General features: G+C 41.7%; 1 protein-coding gene across 1 annotated transcript in view; it reads right to left on the reverse strand.

Annotated features, from left to right (window-relative positions):
* Positions 1-1,606: 1,606 nt before the first annotated feature.
* Positions 1,607-23,948, reverse strand: part of COLEC12 (collectin subfamily member 12) — a 103,864-nt gene continuing 81,522 nt past the window's right edge. The window contains exons 3-10 of the mRNA XM_059815628.1: positions 19,924-20,046; positions 12,918-13,016; positions 8,567-9,613; positions 6,651-7,139; positions 6,065-6,201; positions 5,166-5,275; positions 3,303-3,448; positions 1,607-2,056 (exon numbers count right to left, since the gene is read on the reverse strand). Of these exons, the coding sequence (XP_059671611.1) occupies positions 2,037-2,056; positions 3,303-3,448; positions 5,166-5,275; positions 6,065-6,201; positions 6,651-7,139; positions 8,567-9,613; positions 12,918-13,016; positions 19,924-20,046 (2,171 nt within the window). The 3' untranslated portion in view covers positions 1,607-2,036. The remainder of the gene's footprint in view (positions 2,057-3,302; positions 3,449-5,165; positions 5,276-6,064; positions 6,202-6,650; positions 7,140-8,566; positions 9,614-12,917; positions 13,017-19,923; positions 20,047-23,948) is intronic.

Consider the following 23,948-nt stretch of genomic DNA (forward strand, 5'->3'; position numbering starts at 1 on the left):
TGTATGGCAGAATCACGTTGTATTCAAAACCTGACAAAAAAGCCCAAAGAAAAGTCTCAGGAAATCCAGACTGTCTGAAGACAAGCCCTGCCTCCAAGATGGCACCACATGGTTTCTGCAGCTGTAATACACAGACCTTTCACTTTTAATTAAACGTATGCAATTTTCATGTTGTTCCTGTCTCATATCTAATATGCGCCACAGGACAGATTCCCAAATGTAACATTTTGTGTATTTTAAAATTAAAAGCCATCCCCCCTCAATGAACACTGGAGGGAGCGTGGGATGTAGGAAAGCAGCAGTCTTTAATTGGATGGTCTTCGGAGCAATATTTGAAAACCTGAAGTACAAAATCTTGTCTCTTTCCAACAGAGCTGGAGTATTTCAACAAATTTATCTGCATTCAGCCAAGGTAAACGGCAGGTCAGGAGGCAATGGAAAAACAACTCTCCTTCCCAAGAAGTCAAAACAACTTCCTTCATGGTATAGCGTGTGGCCATACAAAGAGTATAAAAACTGGGAACTGAATCCAGGGTTTCTACTAATGAACTTCAACGGGTTGCTAATTTTTTTTAATTCCTGATAAGCAGCACTGCTGCCTAGACAACGGCTCATGGGACCGTGGAGGAAACTGGCTGGGTGATGATATCATCTTATTAGCCACAGTGCTTTCTGTTTTGCAGCATATTTTATTTTCTAGTGTGTTTGGAGAGAAGTACTGGTTGAAGAAAACAGAGAGATTGATTTATAAAGCCCTTTGGAGAAGTGCAAACTGATTATAGACTTTTCCAAATATGGCATGTTTTCCTTACCAAATTTTGAAATCTGTCTTAAAAAAACCCATATTTCCGTGTGTGCAGCTCCTTCATTTCTGTTGTCATAAAATCCTTCATCTGGGCTTGACTTGCAATGTGGGTAGCGCCTACTGGGGTAGAATTCCTCACGAGACGGGAGAAGGAATGAAAACATTTCAAAATAATTCTGAAAATTCGGAGATTTACTTCTGTGGCATCTCTCATGAGTAGAAGGAAGGCAGGATGGCAGGCAGGCTGGGAAGAAGGAAGGGAGGCAGGCAGGAAGGCAGGCAAAAGAAGGCAGGCAGGAAGGCAGGCAGGCAGAAAAGGCAGGCAGACAGGCAGGAAAGAAGGCAGGCAGGCTGGAAGGAAGGAAGGGAAAGCTTTTATTAACATGGTCTTTGCACAGTACCCCGGTGGAACACTGGCTGTGATCAGAGCTATGAGTATCTAGTCCTTAGTTAACTTAATTGTTACACGCACAGACTAGATTGCATACAATAAGGAAAACACTATCTAAAATCTGCTTTAAAAGTTATTTAACCAGACCAAATCATCTGGGAAAGTACAAATATTTCTAAATGGAAAAATATTTCTCTATAGCTGAGCTAGGCCTGACAGCAAACCTTAATGAATTATTAGTACCTTTATTGTTTTCTTTGGCCCCTGTGCACTATAATTGTAAAAAAAGTCAGTAAAAAAGAGAACAATTGTAAAAAGCAAATATTTTTTACAAAAATACAAAGTTTTAAAAGCTCTTAAAAGTATATTCCATATTATTGATAAGAGTTGGACTATATATATATATTTATATAAAATCTATATATTCGTGTATCTGTATAATTTTCCTACATTTGGGATTTTAGCAAATGAAACATAGTGTTTCCACAGTTGCTTTATATGTTTTTTTTGTATGAGTGACCAACAGTCTTACTCGGATTGACAGAATGTCTTTTCTCAGAAGACAAAAGTTGCTTATGTATATGGTTACCGGTTGGGAAGAAAATCTATAACAGAATTAGTCCAACGGTATTTCCTGATGCTGTGGGTTGAAAGGCCTCCAATAATTGCAGGATGCTGGGGAAGAGTTGCTGCCGAATTCCTTTATGCATTTCAACCAGTTTTCAGTGCTTGCTTTTGGTTTTTTTTCAATTTTAGTAGGCAATGTTGCTCTCTCCCAGGATTTTCTTCTTCTTTAAGTAGATTTCCATACCATGTAGGTATCTGTAAAGTCACAGCCTATTACACTCCAAATATTTGCCCTACATTATGAGAGAAAAAAGAAAAACACAGAGAAAAAAAAAAATGTAAAAAGCCTGTGAAGATTAAATGCATTTCCGAAAACAAAACTTACAGAGATCAAGGTATGTTAAAAATTTAAGTGGATTCATATTCAGAGCCTGTAAGTCCTGGAGGATAAATATTTGTAAAGCACGAAGTTTTCCTAAAATAACAAATGTATGTAGGAAAACGAAGGCAAATTACATTGTTACTTACACACGGTCCTTTAGTCTGGACACCCAAACAGAGTATACACACACAAAGCTCCTTCAGCACTTTTGGTTTGGTTTAGGGGGGCATTTTTTGTGGATGGGATGTAATTTTGGCTCTAGCTGACATTTCCATCTGCCTTCACTGAAATTCAGCCTACATGTTTGCAACTGGAGCAGCCAGGCACTCTTGGCAAAGCAATGTTTAAATAGTTTGTACGGAGGAGATAACGTTTCGGGCAGAGCCCCACCCTGAACACAAATACCACCTAGCTCTGTGAAGACAGGGCTAGGATCTAAACAACCATGTGAACCGCCTGCCCTCTGCCATTGCAGAAACGCCTGTATAACCAGAAAGAGATGCCCCATGGCAATCACCTGGGTGACTGCTCGGCTACATTAGCAATTTATGAGTCCTCCACACCAACGGCAACAGATGAGTTGCTTATGGCCTCTCAGCCCAATGGGACATGTCCTGGCAGCAGTGGGAATTTTAAGACCTCCTTAGCAGTCACCAAGTGCCTCCTGTTGCACAAACTCTCAAAACAGAGTCCTTTTGGCTTTCAAAGGCTGGTACCTGAGCCATCCTAAGGCCAGCTTTCCCCCCTGCATGGCCACCGAGTCTATAAAAACAGCTTCCAGTGTGGCCAGGGTCGGGAGCACATGTGGCAAATCACGCTTGAAATTTTAGGTGTGTTTGAAGTCTCAGGAGATGGTCAAGATGCAGAACATGCTATGCCTACAACCAGCATGAAGGCTGCTCTTCTCTTGTGGTGAAAGAGCACAAGATTTATTGCAATAAATCCAGCATCTGCATCGTGCAGAGTATTAGAAAAGCCCACACTGGGCTGGATCTGAGTAGAAGTGCTCGAAGTGTGATTCCACCTCTTCCTCAGCAAGGCACTGCCATAGCATCTAGCCTTATGCCCTGATCTTCTCCCCTCTAGCTGTGGAAAATGTACTTGAATTTGGCCTGCTAGGGGTAGGGTGAAATAATCAAAGCAAGCGCCTTGCTTACCTTTGTCCATGTCTTTTTCACAAATGAAGTTGTTAACATCTTCACAGTAGAAGTCATTCCAGAGCCCAGCATAGATTAACCCGGCGCAATCTTCCCCTGGCTCGTGCCCGTGGCTCCAGTTATCAGGTTGCCCAGTTTTCCAGTTTCTTTCAACCAAAAAGCAAGTGATGTGATTGCACAATGCAGCACACATGACAGTTTTTCACCACAAGAAATTAACGAAAACATCATGAGATCTGTTCTGAACGGGAAATACACGTCGAAACAAACAATACATGACTCTTGCTGAAAATGGAAAACAGATGTATTACAGAGAAGGGAATCTATTCAGCCTCAGGCTGCCAAAACTCAGAGACCTAAAATTAGACCGATGAACTTTATTTTAGTTTCTGAATGTACATGCACATACAGCGGGAGTGCTTCATGCTCCATGTGCGTTGCTCCAATCCTGCAAAGCCTGCGCACTGCCTTCCTGCTGGCAGATGGGACTGAGAAGAGCCGGCAGGCTCACGAGTGCTACCCAGGATAGCAGCACTCTGCCATCACCCACTGCAAAGGCGCTCAGCCCTCTGACCACACCGAGGCAGGCCTCTCGGCAGGCACAGCAAAGATTTATCTGTTTTACGGACCCATATTTGGATGGGAAGTGAATTTTTGGACTTAGAAGGAATGTACAAAGTATATATAAACGTATCTTTTGAGATCGTTAGCTTTGATGGTGAAACTTAACGCAGCATGTAAAAAGCTTGCAGCAAGTGTTTCCTCATCCTGTTTTTGTTCAACAAGCGAGAAATGCTTCCAACCTTGGGACTTAAAAGCTCCATTTTCCTGAAGAAACAGGTTGTTGAAGGGAGCTTGTGATTGCTGGCTGATACAGTCCATGCTCAGCTGAAAAACACGCCTGCCTGACACAGAGCGTCTGACCAGGCACCTGGGAGAACACACAGCCTTCCAGAAGTAATGAAATACTTTGAAAATCAGTAACTGACAGCTCTGAGGTTACGACAGGGCACCTAAAACCACGGTGTAGTGGAAACCTATTGAAAGCAGTGGCTGAAGTGGGAATCAATCACAGCACTGCCATAAAGAGAAAGAAAGATGAAAACGTAGAGGGAGAAAAAGGGAAAAATACTACAGCTCATTTGAAATACATCTGACTTTTTCCATGTTTCTCATCAAAATGAACACCAATGAGATCACAGCTAATCATTTCGTAACATTTGACTGACTGTAGCCTGTTTTTCTGGAGCACAGCATGCTCAGCTCTATAAACTCTTTAGTCCACTCCTCAGTATTAAAAATTTGGGTGGTTGCAATCTGTTCCGTTTAGGACAAATTAGGTGTAGCCCTAGGATTCCTGGAGAGCTGCCAATTCAGTTCTCAGCTGGCCAAAGCTTAGACACCCTAATTTCATGCATTTTCCTTATGTTTAATGCTTTCCACTTGGATTTGGGCTTTATCTAAAGGCTAGTCATTTTTATCAGAACAAGCGCTCTATTTATAGCCAGTTGTAATGCAAATAAGGAAAATTCAAACCAAGACAGCAAAACTGTCTGTGCTTTCCATCTCAACTTTGTAATAAAAGTCAGGAGCAAATGTTTTGGCAAGAAACACTGCGCTATGTAGTTCTGTGATTCTTTCATTCAACATTCAGTTTTCTTCCTGGCAAGGAAAGAAAGCCTTGTGCATGGAGAAGGGAGAGAGAAAAAAAACAGTTCAATAGCACCCTCAGTAACGAATTATTTCATTGGCATCTACAACCCTCTGCATCCACTGGATAATTTCTAGATGCTGCTTTTAGAAGTGTCAGCAAGAGTGGTAGCATCTGCAGAAAATCAACGCCATTGTTTTTTATTTACGTACGTGTAAACTGGTAAGGATCCATCCAGCCATCTCCATTCATTTTCCTTCTCTGAATCTGTTAGTCCAATCCAGAAGCTGCCTTTCCCAAAAATCTGCCTTTTTATCCATTGCTGTGGAAGAAAGATCTCAGTCCATAACAAACACAACCGTTTTTGGAGCCAATAAGCTACTCTGGTTTCATAAGCATCTGTGTTATCAGAACAGGAAGGGCCGGAGAAATTTTTCTAAGCTGAAGGTATGTTCAGGAGTTGGGCTTGCGACCCCTTGCCCACACTAGAATCCATCGCAGTGTTTGCATGTGAGGTAGAGAGGTAGGCATGAAAATTAGGTTGACATAAAGTCACAGCCAACGTCTTATAGATACAAACTGAAAAAAACCCAAAGAGTAAGCAGTTGTATCTTGACGTCCCCACTGCTATGTAGCCACCAAATAATTATGTTGAACAGTAGTAAAAGTATAGCTAGATTTATAGTCAGATTAAAAATAGTTTTGGGTCACATTAGTCTTAGGCCGCATGCATTAAATCAGACAATTTAAAATTAAATTACACTCACCACTGCAAAAAATACATTATGGATAATATGCAAGGCATAAAGGACTCCATCTTTAAAGGTTCAAAACTCCTACAATTCTCACCAGCCTTTCTGGCTGCTCTGTGCCCACCACCTTCAGGGTAAGCACCAGCTCTGCTCACACTCCCCTTCTGCACATAGAGAAGCTGCTGAGCAGGCAGAGGGTGGACAAAATGCTAGCTGGAGTCAATCACTGTGTCTACTTCACTGTGTCTACTTCACTGTATGAATTCATGATGCTCTCAGCTTCCCACTTGCCTTGTGGCTTCCACATGTTAAGTAACTTCAAACTTTCTCCTTGAAAAACAGAAAGAGAAGGTAATTACCTGCTCCTCTTTGTTGTTTATGATGACCAAGTGTGATGCCTTCTCTTCACAGAATAACTTTGCCTCTTCAAAAATTTCTCTGTCCATTGAAAAGTAGTAGCACTTTTCTGTATAGTTCTTCCAATGAGGAGAACAACCTGTGATGTGAATTTTTTGTGTTAAGCCAGTTACTGATAACTCAATGGGTCAGTGGTAATTTTCTGCATAGGGCCAATAATAAGTGGAGGATCCCATACACATCTACAGCATGCTACCACCTGAAGTACTTACATACAGTTTGGGAATTTACTTATTAGGATCCTGACTCCGTAAAATCAAGGCTAAACTGTGTGGTCAAAGGGATTATTTATTACTCATACTACTGCCGCCTTTTCTTTAGCCATAATCATTAACTTAAATCAGTTTCAGGTCATCAGAAGGAAGACCAACAGGTTTGACTTCACTATACAGGAGTCCTTGTGATAAATCCTAGATATTTAGTCTAAGGTAGCAGAGGTTATTTGAACGAGAAACTAAGTGGTGAGCACCCTCCGCTACGTGTATTTGTATCTCAGAAAAAGACGCACGTGGTGTGTTGACAGCTTACCGTTAGCCTCGGGCACTGACGTAGGTTCACTTTGTAGTGCCATTGGCATCCCTGGACCTGGCGGCCCTGGTGGGCCAGGTGGGCCCTTTGGACCAGGCAGCCCAGGGACTCCAGGTAGCCCAGGTAGTCCTCGAGGTCCTGGTACCCCTGGCTCTCCCACAGTTCCTTGCAGGCCTTGAAATCCTGGTGGGCCTTGTGGCCCAGGTGGACCATCTTTGCCTTGTGGACCTGGTGGTCCCGGGTCTCCACTTGGTCCAGGCAGACCCGTCTTGCCAGGAGAACCTCTCTGACCTTTGGAGCCAGGCGATCCTCTTGAACCTTTCCCTCCTTTTTCTCCTGGTGGCCCAGTTGGCCCAGGTGGGCCCTTTTCACCTGCAGGTCCTGGTGGTCCGGGCTCTCCTTTCTCTCCTTTTTGTCCTTTTAGGCCAGCAGGGCCAAGAGGACCTTGAGCGCCTCTGTCACCTTTAGGTCCCCTTGGACCCGGAGGGCCTGAAACAATGTAAGCATGCAAAGTGGGGATACGGACAGAAAACAAAACGAAAAGCGCATGTGGGGTCTTTGTTTAATATATCTCAGGCCAGCAACACTGGATATTTAGCACTGTGAAAACCGGGCTAACAGCTACTTCGAGCAGTGCTTGTAGAAGTACGTGTGCTTCTCAGGCACTGTATACCATTGCTCTTTCCTCAGCCTCCATGAAGTACAGGATACAGAAGAAAATAATCTGATGCACCTTGTCCTGTGAACTGGACACTGACACCATGCCCCCGGTGACCAGCCGAGGTGCCAGTCCCTGCAAGACACACTCCATGCTGTTGATGTACACGGTCCTGCATGTTGATGCTCCCGTTCCCTCACTCTGCTATGCTCCCTTTTCCTCTTAGCCCCGTCTCTCTGCTCTTAGACTACAGGACTCTTTCTCCTGCAATGACACTGTTTGCTGCTCTATCCATAATGGGTTGTCAAAAAGAGACAAAACGATGGATAGTGAGCAACAGGCCAACTGTGGGAAAGACCAGAAGTACTAGTTGCTAACTGGCTGGGTCTAACAGGAAAGAGAACAATACCCACAATAGGAAATGGCAATATTGTGACAGCAATAAACAACAAAATAATTTTGGGTTCTGATTATGGATGAGCAAATGCCTTGCCAATACCCCCTCCCCCCCCAATCTACATAATTTAAACTCCTCCAGTGATACATTCCTAAACTGGAGTCATTTAGGCCCAGTTGAAATGAGAAGGGTTAAGGTTACTGACTTGTAATCTTGCCTCTAATTCAGCCTTAGTTTATCTGCAGCAATGGATTTATATTTGTGATTAGAGTTTTAGGCCTGACTGGTTCACATCAGGTTGGAAATATGAGTGTTCTTTTCATTTGGGATAATACTTGGCTGGAAGAAAACTCCTAAACTTGATGCTATTTATTTCTGGAGAAAATAAAATATCCCAGGTTTAAAAACTAAGCAAAGTAGGATGTTTTCTGGCAGACTAACAACTGGCTTGAAGTGAAATAGCAACTTGTTTTTCAATAAGGGTGGACCTTTCTGGGAGTAGTCCAACATATGTTTTTTAGCCATTTCCTCCATAGCAGGGATTTGTTTCTTGAGGTTCCACACCTTCACTAGCTTATTTTAGAAATTAAATCAAAAGCATATCCAGTCAGTCAGCCACTCAGAATAAAATTTTGCTATGTCAGAACCTTCTTTCATAACATCCCCATTCTAGGTATGTAAAGGAGGCATAGGAAAATTAGTAAGGAATATTCAAGCTACATTTACATTTCCAAAGTTTAGGATTAGATAATGGAAAACTCTGTACCAGCATACACTAACTAACTTCCACAAAACTGAAGAAGTAACACAAGCAGGAATTCAACATAGACCATTACGGGCATCCTTACAGAAGCGACGTACCTTGTAGGATAGTGAAGTTCTTGATGAGCTGGCCATGTTTGGAATCTACCAGCTTCATTTCTTCCATGATTACTGACAAATTGGCAACTTCAACATCTAACCTTGACCTCATCAAATCCTGTTGCATCTTGAGAGATGCAGAGTCTAAGCGAATATTGGCTAGTGTGCTGTTCATAAAAATCAGCTCATCTGAATGTTTACTTAAGGTGTCTGTACAAGTTGTCCTGACCTCATTGAGATTGCTAGTCAGTGTCCGTAGATGATGAGCAGTGTAGCTGATGTTGCTGATGATATTGACTACATCGGTTTCGAAGACCTGGAACCTCTCTTCTAGCTGACTGAATTTGGCAGAAGTTCTGTTTTCATATTCTTTATGCTGTTCCTGGAGTTCCTTTAGATTTTGTTCATTGGCTTGGGCAATTGTGGTGATATTCTCCATTTGCCCACTGAAGGAGCTGAGCTGATTGTTCATGTCTTCAAGTGTATCATTGTTAGCTTTTGCCAGTGCTGAATTGTTGGCGGCCAAAGTCTGTAAATTTTGTACTTTCTCCTTAAGCCAGTCAGTGTCCTTCCGGGCTTGAAGGACAACCTGCTGCAGATTTTGAAAGTCATTCTTGATTCTTAGAATAGCTAAGCTTGTATCTTCCATTGACTTCTGCAGGACACTGATAAGATTTCTTTGCTGTATTTGTGTTAGATTTAAGTTGTTCAGGTTCATGATGACCACATTATGAGAATGCACTTGGTTTTGCAAGTTAGTTTGAATATTACTTGTGTCTTGTTGAAGATTGTTGATATAGCCAGTATATGCTTGAAGAGTCTTATTGACACTGATGATCATGAAAGAGTTACTATCTAAGGCACTTCTCATTTGGCTCTGTCTATCATCTAATACATTTCCAGACTCTTGCAGCTTCTCCAGTGTATCTTTGTTTCTGGTAGTTTTCTCTGCAATGTCATGAAGCTGCTGACGAAGAGCCAGAATGTCAGATCTGAAGCTAGACAGTTCAGTATTAGTATTCATGGCTTTTTGTCCAGCTTGGTCATCTGTTGTACAGGAAAAAAATGCAAAAGCTTTAGGATGAGTTTTTTAAAACACAGTATAAAAAAGAACAGTCTATTTTAAGTACAGTCAGGATGTCCAAATATTCTGTCAATAAAACTTCTATGCCATCTATTCCAGAAAAGAGAAACCACTAAAGACAATTCTGCCACTAGACAGAGAAAAAATCAAAGAGATGAAGACCTTGTGTCTTGCTGAGGAGGACAAAATGGTGATTCTACCGTCATATACAGGAAAAACTACCATTAGAAACTGATGAATACACACAGTCAAATAGTGCTTGTATTCTCAATGAAAACTGAATGGTAAGCAGAATTCAAAATATTAAAGAGGTATCAGTAAGTTTATGTTTTGAAGTTAGAACTGTCTGTGGCTGGAAAGCTCCCCTGCAGAAAAGGACCTGGGGGTGTTGATCGACAGCCGGCTGAATATGAGCCAGCAGTGTGCCCAGGTGGCCAAGAAGGCCAACGGCATACTGGCTTGTATCAGAAATGGTGTGGCCAGCAGGAGCAGGGAGGTGATCATGCCTCTGTACTCGGCTCTGGTGAGGTCGCACCTTGAATACTGTGTTCAGTTTTGGGCCCCTCACTACAAGAAAGACATTGAGGTGCTGGAGTGTGTCCAGAGAAGGGCGACGAAGCTGGTGAGGGGTCTGGAACACAAGTCTTATGAGGAGCGGCTGAGGGAACTGGGGTTGTTCAATCTGCAGAAGAGGAGGCTGAGGGGAGACCTTATCGCTCTCTACAACTACCTGAAAGGGGGTTGCAGAGAGGTGGGTGTTGGTCTCTTCTCCCAAGTGACGAGTGACAGGACTAGAGGAAATGGCCTCAAGTTGCGCCAGGGGAGGTTCAGGCTAGATATTAGGAAAAAGTTCTTTACCGAGAGAGTAGTGAAACATTGGAATAGGCTGCCCAGGGAGGTGGTAGAGTCACCCTCCCTGGAGGTATTCAAGGAGCGTGTGGATGTGGCATTGTGGGATGTAGCTTGATGGACATGGTGCTGTGTGGTGTTGGGTGGGTTGGTTTTTGGTGTGTTGTGGCTTGTTGTTGTTGTGTGGTGGTTCTTTTTTTTTTTTTTTTTTTTTTCCAGGTTGGACTTGATGATCTTACAGGTCTTTTCCAACCTTAGTGATTCTGTGATTCTGTGATTCTGAAAGCTCAGAGGTAAATTTTAGCTGTTCATATTTTCTTCCTCCTTTTCCTGGCAGGTGGAATATCTTCACTGTGATTTAGTACATATCGTTTCAATTTTTAAAATCTTGAGCTTAGTTTTAAAAAAGTTCTAATACCTATTTTAAAACAATCTGGGTTAGAGACAAAAGCTTTGCCGGCAGGCTACTCCATATATGACAGGATATGATGTATTTCTGTTTTTCTCTCTAACATACTACTATTGCTTTTAATGACATTTATTTTGCTGTTATCGTTTCCTCATGTTCTGAGTTTCAGTAAGGCAAAACCTTTAATCTTAGAGGAACATCTCTGCTCTTGCTTACACTGCCTTACAGTATCCTTCTGGGAGCTTGCCTGAGTATGATTAAGCTTTTGAGGCTACACAGTTCATCAGCCAGGACGTAGAAACCAAGGAAATAAGCAGTCAACACTCACTGTCAGGGAAGATTCCTTTTCTTGATCTCACTCACTTCCCTCTCCTACACACGGTCCATATATTTTTGTCCTGATCTAAGTGTAGCTATATTTATGAATTATGCAGTCTGAAGTCCATAATTTCAGACGACTCCAAGAGAGGGCAGAATGGTTTTCATAAACTACAGTGAATACAGCTGTGTATGGAGCTCTCTTCTGGGGTGACTGAATGAGTCATGATGGCGAACACCAAATGGTGGCTTGTGAGACTTCAGTCTGAAGTATTTATGGAGTCTTTCCTGGATGGACATCTTCCCGAGCACAGTTCCTCTCCCTGCCACTTGTCTCATTCCAGGATCTTCTCAGCTCTGACTCTACGTTTCCCTCTCGGTTATAGTTCAAGTTACATTGTGTTCCTCACACAGCTCTGACAACTGCCAGGTCCACATAGAGCTAATCACTGAAGCCTTGTCTTTCATTCACCACATGCTGTTATCCTTCTGGCCCTACAGCAGTTCTCTTACCTTTATGCCTCCCACATACATTGCCCCATAACTTTTTTAACTTCCTCCATGGAAAGTCCACTTAAATGGGAACTGATGGTCCTGAGCATCTCACTGGCCATCCATCCAGCAGCATGTAAAAATATGTGGGCATGAATGAATCAAAGGTGCTCCAAGTTGTAAAAATTTAATCAGCATGATATAATAACCCAAATAAAATCCATGTGCTGCATGTGCTTTAAGGTGTAACATTTACTTCTGTATATGTATCAGTAAAAGTACATGCCACTGAATTACCCCATGTCTTTGAACTAAACGCAGTGTGCAAATACTTCAGAATCCAGCTATTTTTTGAGGGGAAAAAGTTGTAAAAATTTATGATCAAGTTTCAAGCAAATAATTTTTCCTAGAAATACATGTCTCAATATATGGTTTATGAAGCTAAACAAAATTTATTTCAAGAAGCACATGTGTGTGTATATTAATATTTATGTAAAAACTAATTATATAAACTATAAGTCTATAAATTGATAATAAACAGCTCTGCTTCCTTTCAGACAAGCAAGAAAGGTAGAAATGTACACTTGGTGAGTAGAATCCTTATCCGTCATCTTTTTCCATCTTCCTGCAAATTGAGAACTGTGATAGCACTTGGGAGACTTGAACTCATAACAACCTTGTGTTTTGTATTCCCTAAGATGATTAAGAAACATTTTATGGAAGTAATCAACTTGCCTCAGACATAAGAGTTTTGAACAGCTGATTATTTGTGCACCCCTTAAAATGGCCTTCAGCTTTGAATCTTAGTTGCTAAAACAGCATCAAGATGACTGGGTAACAGATTTTCATTTTATGTAGAATCTCTTGTGCTGTGGAACAGCTTCTGCTATGTTTTACATCTCTACCTCAGAGAAGACTCTCTACTGAGGACAACCTTAGAGTGTCTGTTTATTTTAGTGTACATGATTTCAGAGTGACCTCAATGGGAACTGTAAATATTGAAATAAGCTTAAAATGCTGTCCTAAGTAGAGCTGATCTTAACTATTTGTAAGTGCTTTCCCAAGTACTTGAGAAATTGGAGTAGAAGTGCTGTATCTTGTCATAGCCAGAGACTTTTCAGACAAATTTCCTGCCACTATCTGCCGAGACAACACCCCAAAGCCATAATACAAAGGGGCTTTGCTTGTGTGTAGATTACCTAATTTCTTCAGACCACTCTCCACCTCTGTGAGCTTTTCCGTATATCTTCTGTGGGATGTTTCCAGGCCACCTGTCACATTGTCCATTTTTTCTACAACTAGGGGAAAGAGAACAGTATGTTATGCAAAGAAGAAAAGTGAAATTACTAAAAAACTCTAGTAAACAATAAAGCAAACCAAAAAAACACCACTGCCATCAAACACAAAAAGAAACCACCTTAAAATTGCCCTGCTTGCCACTACACTCTGCTGTTGCTCTGTGAAATGTTGGAAGGATGATCTCCTGTCTGCTGGTGGGACGCAGCATTCTTCCAGTTCTTCAGTCTGCCAACAGTCCACAAACATTTCTTTGCTCATGAGCAATCTGTCTCTTAAATGAGGAAATCCCTCTTTGTGGGTTTTCCTCATGAACCAAGTCCTTTTCATTTAACAGTATTTCCATGCTCCAAGCATAGTGCTGTGTGGCAAAGGCAGACTGATTGCTAAAGGTTCAGATGCATGAGAGAAGACTTCCTTTTATTTTGCTATGAGCCATTTGTCCTTAAAAAGAACACTTTTTTCTTTGTGCGTTTTAATCATTAAAAATTGCCACCTGGATAGCAAACTTTGGACTGAGATAACAGTTTGAAGATGCAACTACTAAATGTTTTGGGAATCAACTTTTAAACACCTTGATAGTGGTACAGATCACTCAAAACGGTCTTGAAACCATTCTGCCTCATTAAGATTGAAAGGACGGTCATTCAGCAAGTGCAGATTTATGGCTGATGTGCTCTTTATTTTGTAATGTCTGAGTCATTTTCTTGTCACTGAGACAATCTGATTATTTGATAGAATTGATACGGAAACGGAAAAAGCAGAGGAACAAATAAAGAGCCTGGGGTGGCTTCCAGTGGCAAAAACGTGAAATGCTTGCAAGGTTAGTGGCAGCCTTCAGCTTCCATACCAAACCTTGTCTAATAGGCTTTTGCATTCAAGCCATAACCAGGGGCAGAACTTTCTTCTCATCAGGGAATTATTTAGCCCGTTTGCTACACTGGGAGCAGAATGAATCTGAACCAACCCTGGGAGAGGCTACATGAGTTATTGGGCCAGTTCCCCCTTTCAAACAGAAGAAATAAGGTGCTTCCCATGTCTTGAGATAGTGAAGCCAACTCTGTAAACCTGTGTGGTGTAGGGGGTACTGCTAACTCTTTCTGTTTGTGAGATAATCTACAGCTAGGAAATAGTCTCATAGAAGTTGTTGCTATGTAAAGATTTGGTTTTTTACTAGAAATGGAAATTTAGGGGATCTTTTGCTGCTCATGAACAACCACAAGAATCCCAGACCTTTAAAATGTAGTCCACCAAGTGCTCCTTCTTTATTAACTTTTGCCCTTGTTTTTCTGACTCTGGGTACCACAGTTACACAGCAGGCTTTTATTGCTTCCCCAAAACCAACAGGAGAAAAAGCAGACCAAGATTATCTCTGGTGGAACTGCACTGAGGTGAATGGAGTTATAACAGAGAAAAAGTGTCAAGGTTTTCAGAGAGACCAGACACCCTTTGGTGGATTACCTGCCTGCTCCTTTCTGTACTGCTAACGAACCAGTAAAACAGAGACTCTACTGTGTGTGCAAAGACAGAGTCAGAGTGTGGCTTTCTGTATTTGAGATGATGGCATATTGCTTGCTAAACACCAGATCCAGGCTACAATAATGGCTTTGCTTTTTCAGGGGGACCATTGTTCAATACCTTCTGCTTTAGAAAGCATCTTCCCCCCCAATATAGCACTAATATTTCACCAGTTCTTCTGCCCATTAAAGTTACTTGTCAAAATGCTGTATGCCATTTTTCCTAAATGAAGCCAGAGTTGATTCTCTGTTTGTCCTGCCCAACTGTCTTCCAAACTGAAGCCCAGATCAGCAAAGGTCCTTCAGTTACTTGACACTCCACTGATGCATGTATACACCTATGCATCACATGCAGTGAGCATGGGGACCACACTTGGCTTTTCCTTCTGGCTAGCTCTAGGCAGCTCCTTGTTCAGTCTGTGGTGTTCTTTGTTTATGGATAGTCACTGTGAAGGACATGGCTTACTCTGGGCACTTAGAGAGGACCTCGTGAAAGCATCTGGATTTGAAAAGCAGGCCTACTCCAAGTGTTTCTTCTGGACCTGTGCCTTGACTAGCAATGTCACATCACCTATGGGTCTTGTTAATTCAGGTTTAGTGTAATATTCACCTGCTTTCTCCTGTTATGCAATACACTTGGAGTTGCCAAATGAATATATATAATCAATAAAGAAAGGAAAATGTAGTTTCTTCCTTTTGCTGTTCAAATGAATGCCAGTCTGTACGTCAGATATGAAGTTTGTAAAACAGATTTTATACTGTCCTATAACAAGAAGAATGTTTTCATGGTTGAATTAAATCTAACACTGGAAAATTGGGTTAAAATATTCCCCTGAAGAGTCCAAAGCAAATGAAAATAGTAGAAACCCTATCAATACGTAGTAGCCTGTACTGGCAGTTAGATGAGATTGGATGGAACTAAAGATACAACAGCGTATAGTATTTTCATTGCCGAAAGTAAAAAAAAAACACCACCCCACACTAAAAAGACCGAAGCTGGTCTGTAGCTATGGACACTCTTTGTGTGGAACACCCCAAAAATTTGTTGCAGCAGGACTTTAATCAGAAGCCTTACTGGTATTGACAAGTGGCCATGATATGTGGGGAAGACCATGCCTGGACTGTGTTTGAAAGATCACTAATGAACACTATTAAAAGGTCTTTCAGTCCCCAGCAGATTGTCTCCTACAGAAAGTAATAGCTTTTAATTCTAGCCTGTACCTGGACGCCAGACAGCAGCCCTGGATCAGGTGGGATGACATGGCACTTGGGTGGAAGATGCTGGTTTAGAGAGGCTGGAAAGAGAAAGCTGCTTTCAAATACACAAGGTATTGATTTTTGTCTATTTATTTGACACTAAACGGGCGATGACTTACCCAGATTAACTGATGCAAAGTGCAGAATTAGCTGTATCAGGCAAACCATTTCCTTTATTTTAATTCTGTTTCCCCTCACAGGGCAAGTCAGCCCTGTCGTGTGAAGTGTAGAGGAGAGAGGCCAGAGCCAAGTTCAAACCACCCAGCTCCAGCAGCAGAAACAGCAGAGGTCTCTGCAAACGTGAACTGCAGGGTTAGCTCAAGGATTCCCAGAGATGCAGACTAAGCTGAATTTTGTCGTCCCATAGACAAACCAGTGCATATACTTGCTTTGTACGGGGGCAGGATCTTAGTGTCCACGGTCAAACAAATCATGGGCCTGGGGGACTTGATCTCCTGCCCAAACTCCTTCCCCAAGCAAGTTGTAGCGTATTTACTTTCTTGCTACTGCCCTGCAAGTGGAAAGGATGAACTCCGGGGAGAATGAGTAGGGAGCTGTGGCCAAAGTAGGTTTTGTTGCTCTTTCCGTCAAAAGGGGTCATATGGACGGATGTCCTATTATTGGGAATGCCTTTCCTTCCCTGTCAGTAGCTCCCACCACCATTTCTGGATGGAGCCTTCAGTGGTAGACAAGCATGTGGAGCACTCTCAGGAGTGGAAGTCAACCTCTGGGGAGTACCCCAGGCTTGAACAGCCATGTCCCATCTTCTCCAGAAAAAGGCAAAGGCAAAACAGGTAAACCAGCCATAATATCCCTTATGAAGGCCACTCTGCTGCTCCCAACAGTCTGCTGCTCTCAAAAATGCAAAGTCTGTCCATGCCTTAAGCTTGCTTTTGAATAGCTTCACCTCAGTTCTCAGCTTGTTCAGGTCTCTCTGCATTGTCATCTCACTTTCTGACAAGGTCACTGTAGAAAATGTGATAAAGACCCTCCAAACGACGCCAAAATTTCAAGTATAGTTCCTGACCGGAACAGTGAGGACTGTCTGCATTTGAGTCACTATTTCAGAAGCAGGGACAAAATCTGCCATCTCACCAGGGTGTGTTGGCCCTAGGAAATGGCAGGCAAACTCTGGGAGACATATAAAAGAAGCAGATGAAAGTCATGGTGGGCATTAGTCAAGAAACTTAAAAACGAGGACTGACCAGAGAATGAGAACTACCAGAAATTCAAGCTGAGAGCATGCTAGCTTTCCTCACTGGAGCGAGCCACAGGAAGATCACTCACCTTCAATAGACTAATCCGACACTGGCTGGTGCCAGAAAAATTATAACTTTGTATGTTGAATTTAATTTAAGAAAGTATGCATTAAAAATTACAGATTGCTTTATTACTGTTTTTAACAATAATTTAATATGTCTTCTCAAAGCACACTAATAGTAAACTCGGCTTGTTATTCCTTAATGACCTTGATGTTTAATTCATATTTTGGTTTCAGGTTTCTCCAACCTACTATGTAATTTTTACCACCGGTTTGGAGGTTAATTCTATGTTGACTTTGCCTCCCATTGACTTACTTTTTTGCCTGCCATATTTAATCCACTGATTAGTAGTTTTAATGTTTTAAATCACAAAGGATATCTAAATACCACGTAGGAAATGAAAGTTTTAAAAGTAGTTTTGGGCTTTATAAACATAAGTGTGGGAGGCAAATTTAATGGAAACTTAGCTAAGAGACTGAAAGAATCCCTGATGCCAGCAGAATTCTTTCTTTCAGTGTAATATTGCAATAAAAAAGACAAGCCAAACTCTGATGCAGAGAGGAGAGTTCAAGAGCTCTATAAAATTTTATTTTGAATTTTGTTCTTCCTTTAAGGCCTAATTCCTTCCCAACGATCAAAAATATTGCAGTAATTCCTTTGAATATGTACCATCAGCTGTGATTCGTCTAACTCATGTTTTCCCTGCAAATTAGTGCCTAGGCTCTGTGGAGACGAAGCTCTTAGGCTGCCGGTACAAAGGGCGAAATTAACGCCTGACATAAGACCATTTGCTGCTTGGTGTTACAGAAGGAATGGGCACCTTGGACTAAACAGGACTTTTCTCCAGAATATGCCTCTTTCCTTTGCCATTCAGGTGGAGCGGTCACCAAGTTGGTAAATGGTGGAGCAGTGGTCACCAAGATGTCTTAAGGTCTGTGAGCACGATGTGCATTACCCACCCTCCTATAATCTTTTTCCCATTTTTTTGTGGGAGAGGAAATTCTTATGTCCATGCCCTGGATAGACGGCTTGGTACTGCTACGATAGAAAGACTAGTCCCCAGTCAGGCACCACTGACTACTCAGTACAAGAAGGAGGTTTAGAAATGAATGTAGCAAAGATGGGGCCTCAAGATCAGAGCAAAGCCTGGGGAAAAGGCAGTGCTAGAGGCCCCCATGGAGAAAGAAGCTTGAAAACTGTGGACTGAAACGAGGAAGAGAAACTCCCTCTCCCAAAGAGATCTTTCGGACAGTTTCCTTATTGCCATTGCTTCCTACACACACACGAACAAACGTTTGCCAAAGCAAGATATAGACCAATGGTCCCTCCAACTTGATATGCTGTTTCTGATGGCAAGTGAGGTCTGAGTCTTCGGCCGAGCCCCAGAACTGACAGTCTTTTATAAAACTCTCTTGAGGAAAATTTTGCTAAAGCCCAGGCATTGAGTGGGTGGGTTATAGCCCGGGAAGATACCATCCTCATCTGCTCTAAGCACATCTTTGCAGATTTATATCTGCAAAAGGCCTAAGTTTGTCCTCCCCTAGTCCGTATAACCAAATGATCTTATCTTTATAGATCAAGTTTTTGAATCCTGGAAAGTTTTTTTCCTCAGAACCTGACTTCCAGAGACCAGTTACACATTCTTCAGGAGAATGTCTGACCAATTATACATGTACTGCGTTTCTTTACATTTGATTTTCCACATTCCGTCTGCTTTATCTTGAAAACGGAATACCTACGTGTCTCTACCTATCCTTCACATTCTTTCATCTCCCTGGCTAAATCTTCCATCTAAACCAAGAAGTTTTAATTTTTTTCCCACTCAAAACTGTACCAAATCCTCTTAAGTAAGTATTTATCCCTTTCTATTTCTACAATTTCCTTTTCTTTTGCTGGCAAAGGACCAGGGGTGATGTCAGCTCTGCTACGAGCACAGCTGTTGGTGGCACAGGACGCACTGCATGCTGATCACATGAACATTTACCCAGCTTCTTGGAGGGGTTTTGAAGCTATTCTGAGCCACACTCAAGCAGCTAGTTTAAAGCTAGCGTGGTTTTCTCCGCAACAGGCTGCAATGTCCTGTTATAATACTCACAATGATGTTATTCGCTTCCTTTTTTGTGCCAGAAACTCATGTCTTATTTATTTAACTTATAGCTGTGACTGCACAACAAGCAGACATTTACATCAATACATTCATAAGAATGCCTAAGTGGCTACAGTTAATTAGTGCTGAGGATGTATGGGAATTTTAAACCATGCTTTCCAATGTGCCCTACTGACAGCTTGCACAAATGACATTTTCTCCATTACTGGGTTGCCCAACTACCAGAATCTTTGAAATTTCTGTCAAAAGTGTCTAAGCATCTTTGTTCATCAAAGTAATTGTAGATAACTCAATACAGTGGCACCTCCTGGTTCAATCTTTCTTCCAGATATTTCAAAGTACTACTGATCCTACACTTTGTTCCTGTGATAAATATTATATTAGTAAGACTATTCCTGGCTCTCCCATTAAGAAGGACACTTATTCTGGAAAGGTGTGATATATGTAAAAGAGCTCCGTGAAATTAAGGTACAGCACATGTTACAGAGCTTTGAGTCTTCCAGTTAGTACTCCTTCATGGTGGAAGAATAATCATTTTGTTCTAACTTTTTTCTTTTCTTTCAAATGTCTAATCTGGTTTCAAAACTTCATAATTGATTGAAAGTGAAAATCTAAGGTTGCAGTTTGTTGTTATGTGTGTACAAAAAGCCAACATTGCCAATTTATTGATATTTAAGATGAAATGTGATAAATTGCCTGTCTAATATGTGGAAATGCGCTTTGATGCTTGGCTGAAAGTGAAATGTTGGGCTTGATGCATACATACCTTTGTATCCCAGAATGGCTACTGTGATTGTTAATAGGGCACATAAAATATATAATAAGATGATGGAAAACTTCAGTGCCCAGTTATTTTTACATTTGGTACATTGAGTCCCCTCCTGAATACCTGCAAAAGAAGATTTTAAGAATTTTAAAACAACGGCAAAGAACACATTGCTGGTTTTATCTCCCCATTTCCTCTCCTCCATTTTCTAAAGAACAAATTATTTATGTTAGCAGATGGGTGCCTATCTGCCTAGTCTGGCAGGATAGCCTCCGTGGTGGTTAAAGCATCAGCTTAGTGATACAATCACTTTGGGATTTTAGCATGTGGAAGTAGGTTCTGCTTTGCTGGAAAACCTGTGGCTTTCCTGAGAGACAGGACTTTTTGTCAATTGTGCTAATAAGACTATGGTGGGCTTTGGAAGTCAAATATGTATTAGCATCTCCTCTGTCAGGCATCACTCCGCGGCAGCTCGCTCTTAGCATTCAGTCCACCTACAGGGGCAATAGGAGACAGTAAATGCTCTGGCAGAAGGAAAATACAGAAATAAAATAGCATTGTGAAAACCTGGTAGGACTACTGGTCCTGCTTTGTAACATTACCAGAAATGGTTACCATGTGAACACTTTCTTTCCCTAATGAGAGAGACTTTTTTCTTATTTTTGGGGGGTTTGGAGAATACTATTTCCACAGAAAAGAAAGGGTGCTATACTGGTAAAGCTAGTGGTGCATCTATACCAACAGAAAAATGGTGAATTGCCCCTTGTGGACAAGTTTAAGAAAAAGGGCCTCAAGTTGATGAGAGAAAACAGGCCTTTACTATTTTATATTTGAGCTTTTTTCAGAATGGTTTGATATCTTTGAGTCTATTAGGGAAGCAATATTCCTCTTTTCTCTACATGCTCCTTGGGAACAGCTCAAGAGTATTGGAAGTGTTGATTAAGTTACCAAGAAATTAATCAGAAACACAAAGGTGTAAAAACATGAAAACTGGACCACCATGCTGGAATGAATGGGCAGGATTTATCCCTCCTTCCGATGTGCATTAAGCAGGCCAGGGTTAATGTAGCTTTCTGTGCCTGTCAGAAAATGCATTTCTTTGATATTTTACTCTATTTGTGTACTATTAGGGGAGTCCCACAGGAAAGCTTTAAGCTCTACTAAATTCTATGTACCAGATTACTCAACTAATCAAAACTTGTTCCATAGCTTTTTATGAGTAACTTGTATTTCTCCTGAGGCCTAATGCACAGCTGATTTAATTTTCTCAGCTCATGACCTTCTGCAGAGCGTTTTTTTATTTTTCATTTTTTAAGAGAAAAGCATGGGCCACTTTCCCCAGGTTCACAGAGGACGGGTGACTGACATACCAAGTTAAGTCAACTGTATTTCTCTCTCAAAGAACAGCAGTTTCCAGTGACTTCCTTAAGACCAGGGTACTTGAAGGAGGGTTACCATATTGGAGCAATTCGGGAAGAGGACTTATACAAAGTTTATTGGACAAGGCATTTTTCTCAATTCCCTCTGCACACAAACTAGCCATGGCTAACGCAGAAATGCATCTCTCTCAGGTCAGCCCACTTTCCACATTATGTCATCGCATGTTTTTTCTAAACTTTTCAGCTGTGACGTCACGGTCTGTTGCCATGAGATGAAAGTAATGTCATAGATTTGGGTTACCTGGGGTTTAGGCATAAGATCAGTTGGGAATCTGGTTCTTTTTTCAGGAACAGGATCGTTAGGGGAAAAAAAGACAAAGACTTGTAAACATAAACCTAAGAACAGAAACTCCAGAGGGGAAAGGCTTTTCTCCTGCCTGTGCAGGTGGGAAGGAAGAGAGCTGGCACAGAGACGGGCAGTTGCATAGCCCATTTATTGGTGACTTGGATTTGGAAGGCTGATAACTCCTGCACCACAAAAGAAAAGGTGAAGGGTCCATAATTCAACAGCCAGGTTTGCTTATGGATTCTGATGTGCAGGCTGGTTTTCTTTGTTTGGTTGATAATCTCAAGGAGTTCGCTAGTGGGGAAGCTCTGCTTGCTGAAAAAGCTGGAGATGGAAAGTGCAGTTTTCTAAGGGTTTGCAGTAGGTATTCAGAGACTGAAATTATTTCACAGTGGGAACTCATGGTGTCTGGAGCACCATTTTGCTGCTGTTAGCTGATGCTAATGGGCTCACTGAGCCCCTGTGTGCTGAATGCAAGGTTTCTCCTCCTAAGGCTTTAAAATTCAGATTCCAATCCTGTAAGTCTTTGAACATCCCACATACCAAAAAACCACAAGAAGCTTGGGGCACAAAGCACAGCACATTCACCTTTAAATACACAGATAACAGAAAGCTTGATCCTCTTTATTTTAATGTTAATGGAAGCAGGACCAGATCCATAACTGGGAAGACTGATAGACTGCAGAGGTACAAAGCACAGAGAAAGGCAGAAATAAAAACAAAAACTTTGACAGCAACTGCACATGGAAAAGTTTCACTTGATTACAGTCTCATATAAAGATTACTCATTTTATGACATGACCTGCTTTCTGTCACCGTACTGCGGCTTCCTGTGCAGTGTAATGAGCTGAAACGTTGCTGATGGCACTGGATGTATTTCAGTTCAGCATCTAGCATCATGTATGTTCCAGTGCTTCATAAGGATCTTGTTTCACTTGTCTCAGTCCTCTCTATCGCCGGTTCAATAAAACAGCACTTTGGCTTTTCAGAACTTTTACTTTCAGCATATTTCAAACTGACATCAGAACAGCACCCCAACAAAAGCCAGATCTTTCCATCCTTTAACAGTCCAGCACTGTTGGTATCGATAACATAAACAGTGTACTAAAGCGATCATACAGGCAGGAGTGATTCCATTAACTAAGCTGGGCTGGAACTGTGTATTGCATTGCCTGCTGGCGCTTTCTGCCTGTCAGCTTAAAACTGCATCTGATTGCCATCGAACCCCTGCTACCCTCATCTAATGTGCCCCAGGTCCAGGGCTGGAATAAAAAGCCACAGAGCTCTAACAGGCTCCTTTGTTTTCCTTTGCCTAGAGATGGACACAGTAATGTCTTTCAGAGCTATTAAATTTACTCTTGATTGCAAATACATAGCTCTTAACTCTGTTGCTAGTAACAGCTGACTTTCTAGTTTACTAACCATATAAAAATTACTAAAGATAGAGGTACCTTGAAGAAGAGAGCTGGAAGACTCATTCTGATGTCTTTTTGTGCAATTAAATAATCCAGGCTATAAGCAAAGGTAAAAGCCAGGAATGCAACCCTCTCTGTATAGGGATGAATTACCCTGTAATCAGGGCTCCACAACCTCCCCAAGCATGGAGCCTGGCTTCAACTTGCCCTGTTGCTCTTCCCCACTACCCTGTTTAAGGACCAAGCCCAAATAAGCTTGTCCTGATACAGGAGACACATTTAGTCCATGCTGTGAGGACACTTATTTTTATTGAAGGGTTACTCTGAAAAGACGTGATAGCCAAAACATTAAGCAAAAACAGATGGGAGACTATTTCAAATGCTCATTGTGATTACACAAAACCCAGCAGGTTGGCATAACATTATACAGGTTTATCACAAAAGCTGAGAGTCAAGGCTTGAAGGAGCCCTTGCTTGGGCTTTAATTTGACAAAATTTCCCCACTTTTACCCACTCGACTGCTTGCTTTCATGGCTTACACAAAATGGAGTGTTCTTCCAGGAGATGTGTAGCCTCTTATCTAGAAAGCTGTGGAGTAAATGTACAGGGAAAGACCCTCCACACCCATTCTGACGATAGAACATATGTAAAACTTGCAAAAGGGGGTTCTTGGCTGAAGTCAGCTCTGTATCTTTTTGTTATTGTTGCTCCGAGAGCAGCACACTCCTCTCTGTGTCCTGTACACGTGTTTTCAATGTTGGTCTGCTCCCAGACATTTGTCACTAACTTCCAAACCCAGGGAGCCAGGGTCACTTCCGCATGATGTGCATTTCTCACTGCTGATTTGATCAATGTTTAATAAATATCAGATGGGACACAATGTGC

Source organism: Gavia stellata, chromosome 3 (assembly GCF_030936135.1).
Source record: "Gavia stellata isolate bGavSte3 chromosome 3, bGavSte3.hap2, whole genome shotgun sequence".
Lineage (NCBI taxonomy): Eukaryota > Metazoa > Chordata > Aves > Gaviiformes > Gaviidae > Gavia > Gavia stellata.